Source organism: Motacilla alba, chromosome Z (genome assembly GCF_015832195.1).
Source record: "Motacilla alba alba isolate MOTALB_02 chromosome Z, Motacilla_alba_V1.0_pri, whole genome shotgun sequence".
Classification (NCBI taxonomy): Eukaryota; Metazoa; Chordata; class Aves; order Passeriformes; family Motacillidae; genus Motacilla; species Motacilla alba.
The window spans coordinates 51,569,626-51,592,208 of NC_052046.1; the positions used below are offsets into that span (position 1 = coordinate 51,569,626).

At 34.5% G+C, this 22,583-nt stretch overlaps 1 protein-coding gene across 1 annotated transcript in view; it reads left to right on the forward strand.

The window, feature by feature from the left end:
- The window catches only part of RASEF (RAS and EF-hand domain containing), a 34,430-nt gene extending 12,139 nt beyond the window's left edge, over positions 1–22,291 (forward strand). Inside the window, exons 4-17 of the mRNA XM_038124993.1 lie at positions 2,766–2,861; positions 3,840–3,917; positions 4,372–4,487; positions 5,206–5,274; positions 6,169–6,253; positions 7,663–7,754; positions 10,155–10,389; positions 11,416–11,553; positions 11,646–11,793; positions 12,691–12,772; positions 13,783–13,897; positions 14,759–14,878; positions 15,853–15,929; positions 17,023–22,291. Of these exons, the coding sequence (XP_037980921.1) occupies positions 2,766–2,861; positions 3,840–3,917; positions 4,372–4,487; positions 5,206–5,274; positions 6,169–6,253; positions 7,663–7,754; positions 10,155–10,389; positions 11,416–11,553; positions 11,646–11,793; positions 12,691–12,772; positions 13,783–13,897; positions 14,759–14,878; positions 15,853–15,929; positions 17,023–17,131 (1,560 nt within the window). The 3' untranslated portion in view covers positions 17,132–22,291. The remainder of the gene's footprint in view (positions 1–2,765; positions 2,862–3,839; positions 3,918–4,371; positions 4,488–5,205; positions 5,275–6,168; positions 6,254–7,662; positions 7,755–10,154; positions 10,390–11,415; positions 11,554–11,645; positions 11,794–12,690; positions 12,773–13,782; positions 13,898–14,758; positions 14,879–15,852; positions 15,930–17,022) is intronic.
- The last annotated feature ends 292 nt before the right edge of the window (positions 22,292–22,583 follow it).

Genomic DNA, 22,583 nt, shown 5'->3' on the forward strand with positions numbered 1-22,583 from the left:
CCTGCAACTACATTTTAGTGACTTAAGAGAGGGTAACTGTGATAGCAATGTGTGAGGGTCTGGGCCCCTCAAACTTAATGGGAAATTCTGTTTTGATCTGCTCAATTTTAGCTGTTGTTTCAACCTGCTTGCAGTCTGTATGAAAAGGAGTAAAAATCCTCTTCTCTTACCCAAGGAGAGATATATTAGAGCCACATGTGACTGCATAATTCAAAGGAGCAAGACCAGCTCCCTGGTTCATTTTGAATTGTTACTACATTCATTCAAGATAAGCCAAACTTTATATGATTTGTGAAAGTGTTTTAATGAGGGCATAAGAAATGCATTAATTAAAAAATATACTATTGTGGTCTTCAGGGCAGCCAGGACAAGGGTGAGAGATGGAGAAATCTTGACTGCGTGTTTCAGAAGGCTGGTTTATTATAGTATGATATATCTTATATTAAAAATGCCGCACTAAAACTATACTAAAAGAACAGACAGAAAGATGCATCAGAAAGGCGAGACAGGAATAGAATGGAATGTATAACAAAGGCTTGTGACTCTCAGAGAGTCTGATGCAGCTGCATCCTTGATTGGTTATTAAGTAGAAACATCCAACATGGACCAATCAAGGAAGCACCTGTTGCATTCCACACTAGCAGATAATAATTGTTTACATCTTGAAGCTGAGGCCTCTCAGCTTCTCAGGAGAAGAAAATCCTGACAAAAGGATTTTCATAAAATATCATGGCTACATACTATGGGCATAATTATTGCTTGGTCAGACACGTGGTTTACTGAACATCTATATATATTTGCTGTGGGTTCTTTCACCAGGGTACTTGGACAACCAGAAGTAACAAAGTGCTGTCTGCCAACTTGCTAATTTTAAGTAGTTCACACTAATTGATATGTGAAGGTAAATGGTATTCTGATAGATTTACTTCAAATAGCTTTTTTCCCTATACAGGAGGAAACAGTCCTACCACACCATAAAAGCCTATTGTGTTCCAAGAAACAAAACATAAAAATCTTAAAGATATCACACCTGCAAAAAAAAAGTGTGGTTTAATATGTTTAACTAATGGTAATGCAGCTCTTAGTAGAGATAAATTTTCACTTCCAGAGAAGCTAAGTTGTTAATGTTTAGAAAAGGAATACGTTTTCTATGAAAAATGACTGTCTCAAAAAGTGATGAATCACTGAAAAAAACACTGAATACCCTTTTTCACTGTTTTAAAAAGATGACTGGGATTTGTGTGTTTGCTTACTCTGAGAACATCTACACTTATGTACTGGCATTATGCAGAAGTCGATCTTCTATGTATTATCTGCATCTAGTCTGTATTCTCAATCACCGTTTGCATCTAGCCATAGGTATGAAAGATGGTCTGTTAACTTATTTCTCGCAAGGCTTTTTTCATTTTCACTCCCCAGTGTTCCTTGTAGCTCCTAGCTCCACATACCGCACCTACTAAAACGCCCTGAGTGTAAATGTTAAGTTATTTACTTTGTGGGAATGTACTAAGCTATTAATCTTAATGTCTGCAATCAAGGCTATTGTTTGTCAGAGTGATCTCACTCATGCCACCGGGACACCTGCTTCTGCATGAGCCTATCCTGTATTTTGTTTCTTCAAGGGAAGTAAAAGTTACACAATACTTAGGGTCTATGCAGTTGGCAACGGTAGGGGAATCCAACTTAAATTGATTACTTGGATTACTGTTTTAACACTTGCATGCCAGCGTCACCTACAGGAAATTCTAATTCTGAATTCTAACCAAAATCCATGCCTGCCTCTTCCAAGTGAAAACTCAACCTGTCTTATTGGCTCCACTTCTCAGTGCTGTATTCTGACTTCTTGTGTTGCGAAACTGGAGTCCCTGGGGAGTGACTGGAGTGAGTGAAACACACCAGTTAGTATCACACCACACATATTGTGGTTGATGCACAAATTGGTTTGATACTCAGACTGAGTACTATATACAGGTATTGGTATTTAGACTGAGCACTTGTGCTGGTTTCAAGCGCAGTGAGAAAATTAAACCAACTCCTGTTGTCTCCTTTTACCCCCTTTGCTCCTTCCAGTAATAGAGGAAACTGGGAGAAATCATAAAGTAGAATTACCGTTTACTGGAAGGCTGCAATAATCACAACAATATTAGTAATGTAAGATATACAAGGGAAAGAGAGCATTTTACCTACAAAAGGACATTCACTACTGAACATCTCCATGGGCAGTACTTGGTGCAATCTCTAAACATAGGGCACCCTGCCATGTGCCCTGGTAAAAGATGGCACTGCTTCCATTTCCATCTGCTGAGATCATCCTGGTGGTGTGGGTGGCATTGAATAAACAGCAGTGAAACCACCCCCTTGTCTCTGTTCCTGGGATGGTACCATTTATCTAAAACTAGAGATACTGTCATCTGCTTGCCTTTTACTGGCATGGGCCTCTAAAGTTCTAACACTTGCAAATGAAAAAAATTAAAAAGAAAAACAGAAGTAAAAAAGTAAATGACATTGAGAATGTTAAGCACAGGAATCAGGAATGAAGAACACTGAATGGACCCATATCTTTGCTTTCATGCCACCATTTCATTTCTGTTGAGTGTTTTAGAAATGGACTGCAATTACAGAATCAGAACCTATCTTAAGGAAGGGACAGAATGGAAAGACACACTTGTCTAAGCAAAAAGTATGTACTTTCCAAACTGATGAATGAATTTTTGATAAACATTTGAAACCTGTCTCAACTTCTAATGAGATTGAAAATATTACAGGAGAAGCAAAAAGCTGAAGAAGCACTAAATGAGCTGAAGCGCCAGTATGACACTGAAGTTGGGGATCTTCAGGTGACAATAAAAAAACTTAAAAAGGTAAGTGAGTTGAAGTCTGTTTTAAGAGATCTTGACCTTATGAAATGCCTCCCTCAAGATGTGTAAACATAACTGTAGGTTTCTAATTTAATTTGTATTAGTAAATGGCAACTGCAGATAACTTTTAGGTTGTGTTGTCGTTGTGTGCTCTTGTATTCATGCTGTGTAATTTGTTGAAATACTTAGGAAAGGGAGCAGCAGCTATTACCTGAATTCTTACCTAGCTTAACAATTTTCGAGGTCCATGAAGTTATTAACATTGCAGTTACCTAGTCTTATATTTGGTCCATTAGAAATAGTCCAATATATTGCCACTAAGTATTTGTAATCTATAAATAAGGATGGAATTGGCAACCCAGATACAGTAATTTACGTATAGTGCCTTTTAGAACTCAACTGCAATCTGTTCTTGTAATTTGATACCTAGTAATAAAACAAAATAAAATTTCAGATAGGAATGATGTTTTGGGATATTTTGTAATTTGAGTTTAATTTGACCCTGGTTTTTGCTGTAAGTTTTACCAGAATGCAAGCAAAGTGGGTATATTTTTTGGGTTTTGTATTTAATTGCACTTAGAAGAACATTTGTAGAAATGGAAATTTCTTACAAGAAACACAAGAGCTTCTTGTCCACATACTACATAGCTGTGGTAGTAAAAATTTTTTTATATTTTTTTAAAGTTAGTGTTTATCTCTGTTTCTGTCTTAACAGCTGTCTTCTGTGTCACTAGTTATGAATATTTTATACCTAAAGAGTGCAAAATGTATATCAATTTTCTAGAAAGCCAGTGATTTTTGAAATAATGCTGTCTGCTAGTACATTCGGAAAAACTCTGAAATTTTAAACATTTCAGTAACTGTAAAACCTTTTAAGGATTATTTTTTGTGATTTCCATAAGGTGGGTTTTTTTAAATCAGAACAATCATAATTGATCTGATACATTAATATATTAATTTTGAATTTTTTTAATACTTAAGCTGGAGGAGCAATCCAGGTATGTCAATCACAGAGAAGATGTAGCTGAACTGAAAAAAAGGATACATGATATGTTGCTGGTAAGGGAATATTATTATTATTATTATTATTATTATTATTATTATTATTATTATTATTATTATTATTATTATTATTATTATTATTATTATTATTATCACATTAATTTAGCCTCAGTTTTAGTGTCTACAGTACAGATGTTGTACTTGTGGAACCTGTTTAAATGTATACACATTCTATGTAGGACATTTAGAAATGGCTTGAGATGATGTGGTCCCATTTTTTGTAATTGAATGGAAAAATAAAAGTTAAGAGGTTCTTGCATGATAATTTAATGACTTCTCTGTTGATTTAGCCTTCTTTCATTTTCTTTCCCTCTCTATGCTAAATTTTATAGTGTTTCATTTTTATGTAACTTCGGGTTTTAAAAACTATGGCTTTTATTCTATTGTTACAATATATCAACATTTTGTGGAGGTGACTATGACAGTTAACATCTATCTTCCTTTTTTGAAGGAAAATCAGAGACTTAAGAAAGATCTCTTAGAAGCGCAGACAAATATAGCTTTTCTGCAGAGTGAATTAGATACCTTGAAAAGCGAGTATGCAGATCAGTCTTTGAACACTGAGAGGTAAGTTACTTCTACATGATAATATTTTCACAAGGGAAAAAACAAAATCTGTTCTCTGATGTAATCATTATGTATGCATTTGGCAACTGTTATTTTCTAAATTTGCCTTAAAGGGTAGGGACATGTTTGATACTGTGTCATCAATGCTGTTCATTTTTCTTGTTAAGTTTCTGAAAGAGCAAGTTCTGGCTATGATGCAAACTCTCTCAATCTTGCAATGATATCCATTGATTTTAGTGGGACTTTATTAGGAATAAAACAACAGTACACCATCAGGATTTTTTTTTCTTCAAGGCTTGCACTCACATGAGGATCTGTATGAATTTTATGGAAAATAGTTTTGGAAGCCTTCCATGCCTATCTTAACCATATGTTTTTCTAAAATGAATGAAAGCTAGTTCTAGTTACTCTTTTAAAGGAGCATAAAGGGCACTTTCATTGTGTGGTTATCGTCAGATAATACAAATTATATTTGAAGGGAAAAGGAGACAGTCTCTATGGTTATTTTGTACAGCTTTCATTTTTCATTCACAGTCTTTGTTGAGTTATAATGGCAGAGATTAATGAAGTCACCAAATGATCTATGCATAAAACTGCTCTCAGCATATTTCAGCATAAGTGTAAACTCTGCCAAAGGCAATATGGTGAAAATGTAAAGCTGTCCTGTTAAGTATAAGCTCATTAAAGTTTGGTGTTTGTTTTTGGGTTTTTTTCCCAGGGATCTGGAAATTATCCGAGAGTATACTGAAGACAGAGATAATCTGGAAAGACAAATTGAAATACTTCAGTAAGTTTTTAGAAATTCAGTTTTTTATTATCAAACTTTGTCCCACCATATTTGGGATAAGTATGCAAAAGATCAGGTTGAAATTTGGGGAAAAGTTCTGAGTGAAAATACTGAAATGGCCTAAATTATCAAAAAATGTGTTGTTCTCAACTGTCATAAATATTACTGTGGTATTAACTCTACTTGTGGTACTGACCCACTAACAGTTGGTTTCTTTCCATTTCTTTTCTTATCCCCACTAACTTTCATTTCTTTCTGATAAGCTGAATGGGATTTGAGTCTATCCATGCTATCATAAAAATTACCTTGCTCCTTTTTCTATTGGCTTTGCTTCTCCAGAAACTCCCTGTCTTACTGTTGTCTGGAAAGAGTGTGCAGTATTATATAATAGGTGCACAAGAAGGGTCACAATGAATAGATTTTTTTATATCTTTATTTAAGATCTTTATTCAATATCTTTATTCTAAACAAATTCTTTATTTTAAGCAGATTAATTATATTTGTCTTCAGAATCAACTCAGCAATATTTACAGGGTAATCATTTTGTACAGAAATGACTGGACTAGTTGTTTTGTTGTGTGGGTTGGTTTTTTTTATTTTTTTGTCACCATTCCTACAGTACCTTTTTTTCCACTCAGCTGACCAGAGACCATGCTGTACAAATGAAAATGGGCTTCCTGGGCTGCCACTGAAGCCAAAAATTCACAGTGATTTTTTCAGATAATTTTTTTGAGTATCTGTCAACGTTTTCCTAGTTTCATGTTACTATTTAGTGTTTAGCTAAAAAAAAAAAGGGTTTTTTATAAGTATTTTGAAAAGTTTTGTTTTTGAGGAGTTACATAGTTTTTTCATGTTTTCTTGAGTTCTGCAAATTAAACTGTTTTTCCTTGTTAGATCAGCTAATAGAAAATTACATGACAGCAATGATGGTTTAAGAAGTGCACTTGAAAACAGTTTCAGCAAGTACAACAGATCATTGGTATGTATTTATGATTTTGTTGCATTGTCATAGAAAGTATAAGAATCAACACAGCACATTTAACTGGTACCTCACTGGGTACTGAGAAAATTGAGGTTTTTTTCAGTGGACTCACTGTGGGAATACTCCTGTGTAGTTTTGTTAGATTTAACTTACATTTTGTTAAAAAATTGAAGTTTTGTTAGAGCATAGCTGCTTTCCAGGTGCTTTGGAAAACTACTATTTTTTTTTAATATTCTGTGATATTTAATGAGGTGAATGAATCAACAGTTTCTCTTGTGCTAAAAGGGATGTATCTCTGTTTTGTATGGGCGTGTCCTACCATTGACAACACACTTTCTCAGAAAACTGCCCTTTTTTAATAGCAAGGTCTTAACCTAACTCAAACTTTTGTCTGGGCAAGCCATTGGGAGAATGAATAGCATGGACTACTGATAGAGACCTTAGTCAGACCCTTTTGGGCTCTCAGAGCTGCATTGGAGTTTCTTGTAGCAAATGTCACCTGACATCCTCCAAGCTAGAGAAAGGAAGGCTTGAAAGTAAGAAAAAACCTACTCTACACTGTCATTTCGCAATCCTGTGAAACCTGTTAAAACTCTTAAAACTAATGATTTGGCATCATGAGGAAAGCAGATAGCTTTTTTAGAAGGATGGGACCAGAGTTATGGGCCCACAAAGGCAATACTGGACAGGAAGGAGGACAATAGGGGTCAGGTCACTGCCTGTTTGCAGTATTCCATACCAGTGAACATGAGTGCTTTTTGTTGATACAAGCTACCAGAGCTTCACTACAGATGCTACAATGGATACCATTTCCTACTGTCATGCCTGGAAATATAAATGAGTATATTACCTGGAAGACAGAGGAAGCTGTTTAGAGTGAATAAATGTATGGAGGCACAGCAGAATGTACAAAATACTTTTGTCACATGCTATAAGTCAAGACTTTTCCTTAACTATCTCTCTGAGGAACTAGGAGGTAGCTCTCCTGAAACTAGCCCAGCTAGTGACAGTTCCCCTTTTTTTCAGTAGTCAGCATGCCATGGTCTAAATAAAAAGCTTAGCATTTCAAAATCTTGATGTCAGAGTTTTGAGGTAGTCAATGATATCATCCTCTTGGAAATTCTATTGTCTTTTGTAGTTGAACATGTCTAGTATGTTCAGTATAAAAGCAGTGGTCAAGCCTAAATGCTATAGGTAATAAGCCTTCTGACCCTCAGTCATATGTGAAGTATGAGGTTTAACTAAACATAAGTAGCTAAATAAATAAATAAATAAATATAAAGAAACATATATTAAATACATCCAATTTGTAATTTTGATGATGCACACTTTTTTCCTCAGCACGTCTAGATATAATCCTCTGCGTTCATCAAAGTTATAATGCATTTACTATGTATCTGTTGCAGCGGTTAGCAAATACCTCACCAGGAAGTACCATTTCTAGAAGCAGTCCTAAATTTAATGGTGAACATTCTCCTTTAAACCCACGGTATGACAGGTAAGCCAGGCTTGCTTTTGTTAATTTGAGAATGGCTTGTTTTAGAAGACCAGATTAGTGTTAAGTAACAGACAATAGTTCTGTTTGATTTAGAGGTAATGTATATGATATAGCATATGATCCAAAATATACTAAAGTCAATAGGAATCTTCTCAATTACTTCAGAAAGCTCAGGATAACCCTCTTCAGTAGAAGCCATAAACTTATGAAGTGGTCAGACAGCCTCTTGTCTGGTCTTGGCCTCTTGATTCTAGTTTGAGTCTCAGCCTCTTTCTCTCCAAGCAACTATGAAACTCTTCTGAGGATCTTTGTTAGCCTTTCTCAGTACTTGAGAAATGAAACATTTTTCATTTTATGTTCAGCTTGTGTGCCTTTTTTCTGTCATAATAATTAGTACAAATATGGGCCTGATTGTTCAAATCACCTCATCTCACACTGGCATGCAAGAGTAGTGGAAGCACTTAGATATTAATGGGATAAGAGTACAAAAACAGTAAGTTATCTAAATGCAATTAGATAGAGGTATTTATTTTTGTACTTACTAGATACAGATCATGGATAAGAACTTCCTCATCATTTCAGAGACTCACTTAAGACAGTGGGTAGTGGAGGCAACCCTGAGTGCTGTTGCTTTTTTAAACACATCCATCAGCAAAAATGTGTGTCCTTACTCAATTGATAGATTATTTTGTCTTCTTTTTCCTTCAGTGGTATTCCAAACCATAGAGAGATCTCTAATAGAGGTTTTAGTAGTCTGCCAAAAAGAAAAATATCTTGACTAGGAATGAAATTGACTTCGCTTCACACTTATAATATCCCCATTAATTCAGTACTGTCCTTATTCTGTCTCCTTCTATTAAGAGAGACGTGAATGTCCCAAAACTTGTTTGTTTTCAGTACTTTATCTCCTGACATCAGATCAACATTAAGAGGTATTTGTTTGGTTTGTATACTAACATGTTTTAAGCAATCTGTTCTAAAATGTATTATTATTATTTTTTTTGTCTGTAAGGTGCATCTCAGTCTAACTTGCTTTAAGTATATATGAAATTCCCAGCATTGAACTCATAGTTCAGTGCAGTTGAGAATTGCCTGCTATAGAGCTTTATTTCAGGGGATGCCTGATGAGCTTAACTTTGTTACAGCATGCACTCTTCCTCAGTAATTAATTGATTTGATATAGGCTAGTAGGTGCATGAATGCAAAGACCATGTATGCTTTGATATCCTACAGCAAAGATCACATGCATTGATGTGATTATTCATTAGCCTGAAGGGGTGTAAATTAGATGGTTCTGAAGGTTACTGCATAGGACAATAATGCCACTGTCATCCCCATTTGGCCAGGTTCAGGGAAGAATTCAACTCAGTAACAGCTTCATAATTTGGTGATTTTCCCCAGTGTACTCTCCTGTGTTGTGCCATCACAGGGGAGCCCCTCTGGGAGCAAGCTGTTATTACAAGGATTGATGCTGACCTTGTCTGGTTTAGCAGGTCAGTGCATCACACCTATTCCCAAAAGGGCTTAGCCAGACCCACTCTTCTCTGCTATGACTTGGAGATCTTTACTGCCTCACTTTCGTTGATGCCTGTCCCTGTCTTGCTGAGGGAGCATGATAATGATTGTTGCCATTGTAACCTTATTTATAAGATTGTTTTTTTTAGGATTCACTCTATTAACCTTCCTTTTTCTATGGTTTTATTTGCATAAATAAAACCTTTTTTTTTTCTGTTACCCATACTGTCATTGCAGCATTCATTAAAATCTTTTTATATATTGCAGTATCCAGAATAATGAAAAAAAATACTTATAAAGGAAGGTTGAGGGAAAAGAGAGGAATTCTGTGTAAAAGATTAGGTTTTGCATAGTCTGTCAAACTGTAAGAAAATTATTCAGTGACTTCTTCCACCATTACTGATCTCCTGAACTTGGCTACTCCATCTTCTATATTTATAGCTGTTTCTTATTGGCATGCATGCCTCTGTGAACAAATGCATTCATTTAAATGAGATACAGTATGTCAGGGTCGTTTTATGTCTTAGAGTAGGCCAAAATTTGCTAAAACATCATATGTATTTTTTTTTCTCATGTCTTCATAGTACATTACTTTCTCAATGTTTTTTTAGATAGGCTTTTTAAAATTAACAGTCATAATTACGGAGACTTGGAAAGTCGTCATCAATAACACAGCATCCTAAGCATCCTAAGACATATGATTGAGAAAGAAATTCTTTACAAAGGCAAGATAGGGATTGACATATGTCTTAAACTTAACATTAGGATTTCTAAGAATTGACTGTTCCAGAAGGGCTCAGATTTTGTTGGGAAGAGCAATTATTTATTATTGGGATTTATTATATGGTGTAATTTATTTTTCCCACTCCAATATTTTCTTATTAGGTCGTCTCATTCGTCTTGTGTCGATGAAGATTATGATTCTTTAGCCCTTTGTGACCCAATGCAAAGGATAAACTGTGAAGTTGACAGCTTACCTGAGAGCTGTTTTGACAGTGGTTTGTCTACTCTGAGAGATTCAAATGAGTATGATTCAGAAGTGGAATATAGACATCAAAGGATTTTCCAAAGGTCACAATGTATGCAAGAAGGCTTTGGTGGTGATGCTTCTGATACAGATGTAAGTGCCAGATTTACTTCTTCTCTGAGAAAAGCCTTTGATTGGAGACAAAATTAGCTTCCTGTTTTTAAAATAAAATGGATCTTTGCCTAAAGGCCAATTAAAAGTAAATATTTGGGTCATATGTATTTAAATTAATTAGTGAACATTTTTTTGAGAATGTATAAGTAGTTCTCTTTTTGAATTTACATTTTTTATATGTTTTTGAGGTAATAACTTCATTTTTGAAGTTTTTATGATTTTTGAAGGTTAAACCGTATGCAGAAAGGAGCTCATTTTCTAATGATAAAAAAGTGGCTAGAAATAAATTAGGTTTCTATTCACTTCCTTTTACTGTGCTGTGGCAGTGGAGAAAAAAGCACGTATGAGATAGAATACTGTAGTTCACACATTGACTTACAGACTAAAGTCCTGGAGAATTACAGAAATCTAAGAAGGTGTTACTGTGTCTGTTTTATTGTTAGTAACATTGAAAGAGTTTCTGGGGATTACACAGTAAAAATAATATCAAGCACAGTATAATGTGGGGTTTTTTTAAGGTAAACCTTTTAGTGCATTTAGTAGACATTAAAGACGTTAATCTCTGTAGAGACTTTGCTATGAATAATGTTGATTACAGCTGTGCTCTACTTAATTTAGCTTGAGTAGTAATAGCATAGAGAGTAATGTTTTTGGGGAAATTCTTAATGTTTGCAAAATAAACTTTGAAATAAAGTATTGTCCTAATTGTTTATTGTGACTATGTTCAAAGCTGAAATTTTCTTACAGAAATTAGTTTGCTCTATTAGAGTACTGAAAGAATGGATGCCAAAAAATAAAAAGTGTTAAAAGACAAAATGTAGATTATATTAAACAGCAGAAATGAATGAGAACAGAATTGTCACAGTATTTTGATTAGAAATGCACAGCTGTATCTGGTTGTTTATCTCTGTTTAATTCAAACTGTTAAAATGTTTTAATCTGTCTTAGCTGTGCCTTTCCAGAAAAACATTCTTTTCTCACCAGAGAACTAACTCATGCGTTCAGATTCCAGAGATCAGAGATGAAGAAGCATACAGTCCTGCTAATAGCACTGCAGTTTTAGACTGGAAGCCTTCACGACCAGTTAGTCGAAGCAGCTCAGTTGCTTCAACGAGGAAACACATATCTGCTCTCACCCCTCAGGTAACCAGTTCTTCAGGGGAAAAAGTGGAAAAGAGTGATACAGAGGGGTGGGCTTTTTATGAGTTGTTCTGAGTGATTCTTTGTATTTTCAGTCAGATGCAACTGAATGCGCTCCAAAATACTCCAGTACAGAGAAGGCTTACAAGATTGTTCTTGCTGGAGATGCAGCAGTGGGAAAATCCAGTTTTCTTATGAGACTTTGCAAGAATGAATTTCAAGGCAATACCAGTGCAACTCTGGGTACAGTTGGTGTTCTTCTTAAAATATTGAAATGACTTTCATTGTTATTTTGCAGCAAAGAGGATGAAAAACTTGCCTTTGTGATTGCTTGCTAGGGTTTCTTATGCAGGCTGTGAGACCTAACTGAGTACTAAAGCTTAGTAATAACAGCTGTTTGTAGTGGAAAATAGGGTACTGGTCTAATTTAGTTTTTCTTTATGAAGCCTCTTTCTGAACAGCACAAAGCACCAGAGGAGGAATGTCAGAGTAAGGAACTTCCAGTGTGTGTATGAGCTTTTCTGCATTTTTCATTGCTTTCTTGTTTTCTCAACACTTCCCTCTTTCCTTAGTATTTCATACTATCCTTTGATGTCTTTCCTACTATTTTTTGTTGCAATTTCTTCAAAGTGGTATTGAAGCTTTGGTTTAAATACAGCTAGAAGGATTTCTGACTGACTTCTTCTGTATATTAGTATACTTGTCAGCTAACAAACTTAAGTGTTAAGGATTCCAAAGACTGAATTTTGTCTTCCAATCAAATCATACTTACATGTTTGTTTTATGCCTCTTGTCAGGATTTTTGTTCTAATTTATCTTTTTTTTCCTTGGTATTTGAAATCAAGTTTTTTATAGAACATTTTCACTTCTTTGATAAAACTGTTTAGTGAAATAAAGCAGTGAGAGATCTTGCTTGTTGTTCAGAATGCAGTTTGTATCAATTCTTCTGCGAAAAGGCAAATACATTCAGGGGATTATTAGAGTTCAGAAGTATGGGCATGATTGACTGAAATCTTATAACCTATTAAAAAAGATGAATTTTGGATAAACTGTTGTATATTGCCCCTACCTTTTAATTTTTTGTGGTTTCTTTTAGATTATTGATGGATTATTTTAGACTATATATATGATTCTTTTCAGGTGTGGATTTTCAAATTAAAAGACTAATTGTTGATGGAGAACCTACAGTGTTACAGCTGTGGGACACGGCTGGGCAGGAGAGGTTAGTGATCCTCTTCACTTACTTATTTGAATTCTTTTGTTTGTAAAAGTCATTTGCCTTTTTTCATCTAGCTGAAAAAACCCCGTTAATTGTATTGGAAATATCTGTAAACAGATGCAATTTTTCTCTGCTGAGACCTCAAGACAGGTAGAATGTTTATGTGTTAGCTTCTATGATGCTTGAGGTATCAAGAGAAATGATTTGGGTTCACCGCAGGATTAATTAACTAAATCTGTGTGTCACTCCTTGGCAATACTAAACAATGGAGTAGATGCATATGATTTCTTCTGTTTTTATTCTTTAGCTTTCTTTGTTCTTATACACCTGTATTTTTAAGCGGGCTTTTTCTTAGAGATTCCCTTCCCTTCCTCCCCATCTCCTGTTCTTTCCTTGAAAATCATGGTCCCAATTTGCATTGTATTTAGTATATAAAAACATTTTTCCAAAGACTTTGGAATTTTGCCAAAAATGTCTTTGTATATTGCTGAATTTATATCCATGATTCTTCGTGGATATAAATTGTGTAAAGTTTCCTCAAAATCCTATGACATCTTTCCTTGAGAGCCGTTATTTCTTTACTGACAGCTTTTAGGGCTTGTTAAGAGGTTAATCTAGTGCCGTGGAAGTCAGTTTAATATGTTAATTGACCAAGATTTGTGTTGGCTGTATGTGGCTAGGGATCCAATCAGTCTTCTTCTAATGTAATAAATTTGTGAAGACTATTTTAAAATCATTGTAAATACCTTGTTACTAATCTTGGTTGAGTAGATTTTATGAAGTTCATGACAAAGATGGCTGCAATTGATCATGAAGTCCTCAAATAATTTTACTGGATTTCTATATTTTTCAAAGGAAGTAAAGTGAGCAATCAGTTTAGGAAGTTACGTGTAGGTGGACCATAGAATCATAGAACCATTAAGGTTGGAAAAGACCTAATATCTTAGTGATATTAAACTGAACTATTATTTGATAATGTGGCCTTATAAAAATCTTTACTTTTTTTCTGAAAGATTTCGAAGTATTGCTAAATCATACTTCAGAAGAGCAGATGGTGTCTTACTGCTATACGATGTAACATGTGAAAAAAGCTTTATTAATGTGAGAGAATGGGTGGATATGATTGAGGTAAGTAAGACCCTTCCATATGTTAGAACTTACAAGCTATGGTTCACTGCATTAGTTTTTTTATTTATAAAATTATATTAGATGTAAATTGTAATTATGCAGACTGGAGGCTGTCATAGAAATAAAAGCTACATGGAAGTCCTGAATGTATCCTGACCTACTCCAGTTAGAATTCAATCTGATACATCTTTTTGCGTTAAAGGATGTTGTACAATGACACTCTTCCCATTCATTTCCTTTTGAAATTAATGTGGCAGCACATTTCAGATACCTTCTTGTGGATGGCTTGAATATTCCTTGGAGTCTTTGCACTTTAAACCAATGTATTAGATTCTGTGAATGAGCTATAACTTAAGTGAAATTTTCAGTATTTCTTTCTACTTGTACTTCTTTTTTTTATTTGAATATGAATTTACATTTAGTGTAAGGGGTTTTTCTCTTGTGCTGGGGATGCTTAATAGGAGGGATAGTGGCAAGCAAAATACTTAGTTCATCTTCTGTGAAAGCATTTTCTTTTAGTCATGGTATAGGAGTTGGTTACTTTTCCCTTAGTAATTTTGTCATATAGCATTTAGATGCAGTAACCAATTCCATTGGATTAGCTTAATACATTAAATTCCCTTTTGGGAAACAAAGCTTATGGGAATGGAAACACATCTTTGCGGGCTGACAGTTAAGCTGACTGCTTACATTTTTAGTGGTTTATAGAAAGTTCTCAGCATAGCTTTCATAATTAGTCAGTTTTTTTTCTACTAGCATGCAAGACTTTGTGGAAAGAAGATTGATAGGGCCATGATGATGTTAGCCACTTCTTTGTATTCTGAGCATTCTAGCAATAAGGAAATAAAATTCTCCTTACAGGATGCGACTCACGAGAATATTCCAATTATGATGGTGGGAAACAAGGCAGATCTCCGTCAAGATGTTACAGAACAAGGGCAAAAGTGTGTGCCTATAAACTATGGAGAAAAGCTGGCTATGGTAAGGTCCAAGTGTACTTCATTAGTATAAAAAGGTCTTAGGAATTTTTATCTGAAAACCATGTGAGAAACTAGTTTATGCTCATTTGTCCAAGTCAAGTAATGAGGATTCATGGATACTTTGCATTAAACTATCATGTTTTGATGGTGTTTGCTAAGTTAAATCACATCTCAGTGTCTGCTGAGCTGAAGTTCATTATTGAATCTGAAAGACTTGTCAGTCTTTCTCGTAAAAAGGTAGATGGACAGAAGACTGATTTTTTTCTGGTGTCAAATAGAAGTTGCCAGTTCAAATATGAGGCACACTATTGACTGATTTGTGTCTGTCCAGATTTTGTGTGGAGTATTTTCATCTTCAAGAGACTTTCTTATATTCCTGCCATGTGTGCAGAACAAAAAAAGGAATTCTCTGCTATACATAGAAGTGTGAGCAAGTTTTTTTTGCATGTATTTATATGGGTGAAAGCGATGTTTTGTAGAAAAATAGGAGGAGTCTTAAGGGTCTTGAGTGGCTGAGTGCTTGCACAAGTGCTTGATTATACCAGAGCAGATACCACTTCTGTTACTTGTGGAAAGATGTTTTTTTGGTTTACCTACAATAACCAGATGCTGTAGTTACAGTAGCTAGCAAGTTAGATTAAGTAACCTGCCCTGACCATTTTCTTACTATTTTGCAGTCTTATGAACAAGAAGATTGAGTTTGAGAATTAAGCTTATAATATGGCTTTTATTCAGTTTATTAATTCAGAATATACTGATTATAAACCAGAGATAATTAAAAAACAATTACTGTTTTATTTCACAGTAGTAAAGAGAATGTGTTGGACGATGAAGAGCACTAGAAGAAATCCTGTTCATTTAAATGTATTGTCATTCTTTGTATTATTCAGGAAACAAACATTTGTAATTAAATGTACCCATTCACATGGGAACCATCTCAGATCAGTTAGCTTAACATTTTATTTTCACTCACAGACTTACAATGCACTATTCTGTGAAACAAGTGCTAAAGATGGATCTAATATTGTAGAAGCAGTTCTTCATCTTGCTCGGTAAGTAACTATGTTTCTATTTTCTCCTAAACACGTCTGAGTATATTTTATAAAGAAGATATTGTATGTGACTGCACATAGAAAGATAAACATATAGTTTCAAAATTGTACCAATGCTAAAAAAATTTGAAAAGAATACTCTGTTAAATCATTATAGATAAATGCAAGATGGCATGTATTCTCAGTTTAATGAACTAACATTTTTGCTTGAAAATGTTAGAAAGCTCTCTCAATAAATAATATTTAAACCAGGACTCAGTTTCAGAGCCCACAATTTTAAGAACTGTTTGCTGAGTGAATTGTGATTTTAATTGTACATGGATTTGTTTTCTTGATACTTTCATAATTTATTTTGAAATGTAATGATTCTATGTGTAATTATTTTTTTATTCTTTCAGACATATTAATATGTATTCAGTTTTATTACTGACCATTCTAATTGCATATATTTTCTTTGATGTTCCCTTCTGTAAATTATTTACAGATAGAAATTCTGATTTTGTACATTTAATGCCATGGTATTTCTATTATAGTGTGGGAGCCAAATATTATGATTTTACTACCTTTTCAAACCATTTTTGGTTAAAGTATAATTTTGAAAGGCCTGTAAGAAAGAAGAAGTTATGATTCCAAGAAAGTAGTCTGTAACCCATAATCAATCGTATGTGCTCAGCTTTTAAGTTTGCATTTCTAAAAAACATCCATCAACATGCGTTTTTTCTATGAAAGTAAATTTATATTTGAAACTGAAGTTATTTGGTTTTGTACTTAGAGCTATGAACATACTCTTTTTTATGGTAAAATATAAAAGCAAATAATAAAAACTTCTCAAAAGAAAATGGAAGGTAAATCAGAACATGGGGGAGTTACTAGGTATAAAAAAATACATTTTTATCACTATGAATTGCATAGAAACATCAGTATGATTACCAAGTTGGAAGCTTGTGAGACATGTTGATTCTGTGCTAACTTACATTGAATTAGCTATACAATAGGTGGTGATGAACTCTGCAGCATATAGTGGTAAAAACAGAAGAGTGAACATGAATAGCAATGTGTTGAGTGCAACTTTTTGTTTTTGTTTTTTTTACAGTGAGGTACGGAAACGAAGTGATAATCAAGATGATACAAGATCAGTAACCAGCCTGGCTGGGACACCTGTCAAAAAGCCGGCACTCACGAAAAACTGTTGTAATGTTTAAATGACAGATAATTTTCCTTAACTAAATAACTTGTATTTTTAAAAAACCCAAGCTAACAAAAAAAAAAATCAAAATATTTCAGTAGTGTTTCCTTTTTATAGTGGATTTATACATTTGTGTATTTGGAAGCTACGCATAATGTTCAAAATCCAGACTGTACTTTCTATTCATTCAAGTTTGTGAAATTGCTTCACCTCATAGACTGTTTTTTCACTTTTTAGAAGTAATATTATTCAGTGCAATGAGCTCAGAATCAATGCTACAGTAGTCACTGCATACAATATTGTAATTTATATTATTGTCTCTACCTGAATATTTCTTTATGGCATTCATATTTCTTATATGCAGAATGTAGTAATATCCAATATCACTCACAGGTAAAGAAAAAATTACACCTTCAGTTAATTTAATCTCTTTTTGATCACAGCTGTTTATCTAGTTTTTGCCAGCCTTAAGTATATGTTGATTAAACATTTCTTATGAAAACTCCAAACCATTAAGGTTTTGGAGGTCCAAGTAATCCCTAAGTTTAAGGGAACCAGGTCTTTATCAGGAGAAGACAGTGGCAGGTGCATGGTGTTCTGTAGTAGTTCCTCAAAAGTTGGCTAGTTAGAATGTGTTTAATTTTGAGTGTTGGGGTTTGACTAAGAAGTGAGAAATAGACTTTATAACTGATGCTACTAAGAGGTGAAAGAAACATTTGTCTGGACTACTACAGTTCAAAATTCCAGAGAGAATGTAACACCTGTGATATGTTGGATTGCTGAAATGAGTTATGATCCAATATCTATCTGCCTGTTTAAGATCATTATTATTACTACAGACTGGTACGAGTTGTAATTTTTCCTTTGCTTTTTCAAATATCTTCTATTCAGTCAGTCACTGAAGGATTGTAATAGTACATAGGAGTCTGATTTAATATATGTTTTAATGCATTTTTATAAGATTTAAATCAGCAGGTGAAAGAGTTGCTGCACATGTACAAGTATTTGTATAAATTTTTCAGTAAAAGAGAACCGTGGAATGAACAGCAGTCACTTTAATGCGAGTTCCTTCAACTGATTTTAGAGAAGTTCTGAGAAACTTACCAGGGGGTGGTAGCTTTAGATGTCAGCATCGCTAAACACTGAATTTTGCTTAAAATAGTTCCCAAGAGTTCCATAATGTAGTAAAAAATTATGGGCATTTATACAGTTAGCAGTCAAATTCCAGTTCTTCTTAACTTTCACTGATTTTGATCAAAATAGGATAGGACCTTTTCAAAGCCAGAAAACTGTTGTCTCCTCTGTTTCCATTAGTAAAACATCTCCAGGCTGAAGCCTAGTTCAGTAAATCAAACCTGGATAAAGTTTTATCAACTGATGGAAAAACCGTATGACTAGCAGCTGTTTGCTGCATTTTATCAGCACTGTATGTCAACACTGTATGCCTGTACTGTGTTATCTCTTGTATAAAATGTGGGGATCTGAGAAACAGGATAGTTTGTAATTTACAAATAATAAAAAGGTTCCAACTAAGAAAAGATTTCAACTAAGAAAAGAATTGTTTTTAGGCATCCTTTCAAATCTGTAATCAGAGCAGCTAATCCTTGGGTAATTATCAGAAATTTTTTACCAAGAGGGAGAAATCTAATGCCAGAATGAAGAAGACATTTTATTTCACTGTATTTCACTGTTCAGCCCTCAAAGACAAAACATATTTGGTGAGGGTTTTTTGAAGTACTAGGACAATCTTCACATGCTACCTAATTCCATGCAGGAGATTTCAGGGTTGTGGCGTCTTCCCACACAGCAGTACAGGACGCTTCACATTAGTTCTGAGACTTATCTGAAGCATGTGGCAGAGCATGCAGGACACTCAAGTGTATCAGGAATATGCCTAATCACATACATATTGTTTGCTGTTAACCCTATATTATTAAAAAAAGTACAGCTTCAGTTATCTTCTTTGAGGAGAAAAGCCAAATTTAACTGACTGCTTTGATGAGGGCCTCTTCTGTGTTCTTTGTGTGAACCCTTCCCTTTGACCATATGAATGAAATGGCAGTAAAATTAATTTAGGAAGTGTTTGCAGTAGGGAGAAGAGAGGAAGATGATACAGTTCTTGGTTTGTGAAGTGTGAGCCTTCAACATGGAGGCATTTGCATTTTCTCGGGATAAGGTCAAGATTATAAGTTGTTACTTATGTTCCAAAAATGTTTCTCATTCAGTGTTGTTAGCTTGGAGAGCATGGACTGGGGATCAGTGTTCTACGTGTGTGTCCTGAGCTACTGTGTTTGACCAGCTCCCCGGTCTTGGCCTCCAGTAAATGAGGTGCAATGCAATATTTGCTTAAACATTATTGACACACCTGCATGAGCAAAGTGTTTTGGCTGGATACAGAGAATCACATAAAGTGATTTCCAGGAAGGATTTCTGGAAGTAGTTTGTCCAGCCTTCCAAGGACCCAAGCAGAGATGGACTTTGGCTGGCCCTAGATTTGGTTATCTGTGGGTTTGGGTAGCCAGCCTGTGAAATGCCCCAGGACAGAGGTACTACTACCGTTCTGGGCAACATATTCTCATACTTGTCCTCCTTTTCTGGATGAACATTTCTGTTCATGTCCAACTTCAATTCCCCAAATGACTACAATTATAACAGTTTTCGCCCATTATGTAGAAGAATTTGTCTATAATCTTGGTGATTTCCCTTTCAGTATCTGTGGCTCTCCCTTGGCCTTCTCTCCACCAGTGTCACAACCTCAGGAATATCTCTTGCAAAATGTCTCTGGATTCTGCATCCCAGAATTAGCAGCATGTGTGCATGTGTAGTAATTGCTTTCATATCAAATATTTTTATCATACAGAGGGTGCCATGAGAATATCCATGTTTGTAGAGAGGCTGGTTGAAGGATATAAGTTCAGGGACTTGCCTTGACATCAGTTTTTCCCTCTCTGCAGGCCAGTAATGTTTTTGGTATTTTTGTTTTTCATTTATTTTAATAGCCAAAATCTTATATTATTTAGTCAAATCATGTAGCCTGAATCAATTTGTTAAGTTCTGTAATTTTTTTTTTGTGTCAGATAAAGCAACTTCAGTTTGAAACAGTGTTGTTTTCTAAATAAGATTCAGGGTTGAAGGTTGTTAGCTGTTAACAAAGTTTTACCTTGGAGTAAATTTATGATCAACGTCTAGAGGACTGAAAATGCACTATTAAATGGGGATATAGCTATAGCTCAGTTGGAACTCATTTTAGAAATCCTGTGATGGTCAGCTCCATCATATTTTGAATGTTCACATAATACCGTGTTGAATTTATGTTAAAGCAAAAGAACTTTGAAAAATATTTAAATCTAGAAATTAAAGCATGTATTTATACTTGGAAATATTGAATGCATATTTTTTTCTGTTGTTTTACTTTAAAAGCTTACCTTGTCTTCAGCATAAAAGGTAAAATGGCAGACATCAGCTTTATGCTCTGACATGGTTGCACTATTGTCCTTTGAATGTTTTATGGTTTTGTTTAGTATATAAGAACTGTTCATTTAATCATACAAATTTATTTTTTTTAGTTAGTGAAAGTGTTCCCTAATGTATTTATTTGAAAAGGAAAGGTCTTTTATGTTTTTCCTCATGATCTGTAAATAAATTATTTTTATTCAGTTGACATGGAAACATTATTTTATCCTATATTTTTGGACCCTTTTCAATTGTAATTTATTACACATTTTGTGACAATAATTTCTGTGACATGCTCCAGAAATGTTTTGATCACGGAAGTTCTTGTAACCACTCTGTGCCTGTTTAGCATATATTACTGGCCTAATAAGACAAACTTCAGCTTCTAAGTTCTGTTATGGCCTTACATGGCTTAAGTATTTTTCTGTGTAACTAATTTCGTATTGACTAGAAAATCCTCCGTTAGGAAAAAAAAATTTACAGTTGTAAATCCGTATAAGATGCTAAAATGTAGTTTAAGGAAAATATTTATAGGCCACTCTTTCAAGGAGCATCGTTCAGCTGTTCATACATACAGATCTCCAAATAAAGTAAGTTTTGTGCTAGTGCCGGCAATTCACATATATATCCTTTTAAAGAGGTTTTCTGTTTTTTCCCCTATCAACTGCTATACAGCAATGGTAGGGTAGCATTTTAGGTAAAAAATACTGTAGTCAATAATCCCCAATTCATAAACCAAAGAGAATATATATTCATGGTACTTTATTATATTATAAAGGAACATATTTTCAAGATGTTTCTAGTTGTGTTAGATAATTGTAAAAAAGGACTAATATCTCATGTACAGTTCCAGTGGCCTTCACCACTACCTCTGCCAGTCTTGATACAGTGTGTGATTCTCTAATGCTGTCTGGGTTACCTATGGATTAGAGAAGCTTTTCAGAGTGCCAGTTATTTTATTATTTATCTTCCACTGTATTACTATCAGTCCTAATCCTTTCTTATTGGTATCCTTCGGACTAGTAATACCAATATTTGTCATAAATAATTTTTAAAACTGTTTCTTATTTTGAGGAAACTTCCTGTAAAAGAAAATGTGACTCAATATGTAAAGTGTTACTGAGTCTGTACAAAGAAGTCCTTTCTCTGCAATTCTGCTCCTTGAGTTACGGCTTCGGATAGCTGGACTAATACAAAACTAGTCCTGAAGTGGCTGAGTAACAAATCAAACCAAGCTGTGGAAGTTTCCCACTGAATATAAAAGGAAGTAAAATGTAAAACGTGAATCCGTTTTCAAGCTAGTATGGGGAAGAAGTTGTACGCATTGTGTATTCACCTTTCAATAAAAGTCTGTATGTTCTATAACTAATTCTAAATTGTGAAAAGTTTTTTAAAATTTTATACAACTAAAACTGGATTTAGTGCTGCTTGTCCCTCCTTAAATAACTGATCATTTACTGTAAGTTTGTATATATATATATGTTCAAAACTGATACCTTTCCTGTATTACAAATTACTGTATAATAAAATATGCTTCAATAGCCATTTTTCTTCATTGTATTTTCTTATCAGTACCTACAAACAGCAGTCCAGCATAACATCTATGACCTGTCAGTTTAATGTTGTTGTTGTTCACTTCTGCAGCCACTTGCCTGCAAGAGTCATGCAACCACACACTGGTATCTGGCTGCCTCCAAACTTTTAGCCCCAATGAACAGTCATCATCTTTGAGCTGAGAGATGTCTCTCACTATGATTCTCAAATAAATCTTGCTGTACCTCTTTACAGAGATGCATTAGCCATGCTGTCACTAACCACTAAGATGTGATAGTGGTAAAGTAAGAAAGAAAGAAGATAAGTAGCCCAGAATAACAAGCCTCTTGCAAATATGCTTCATATAACACTCTAGGCATCAAGCAAAAAATACTTAGGTCTACATATATCAAAGACAAAAAATGCCCCGAAATACAAATTAAAAACTGCATCAGGTAAAATTGGCCCATTTAAATGTTACC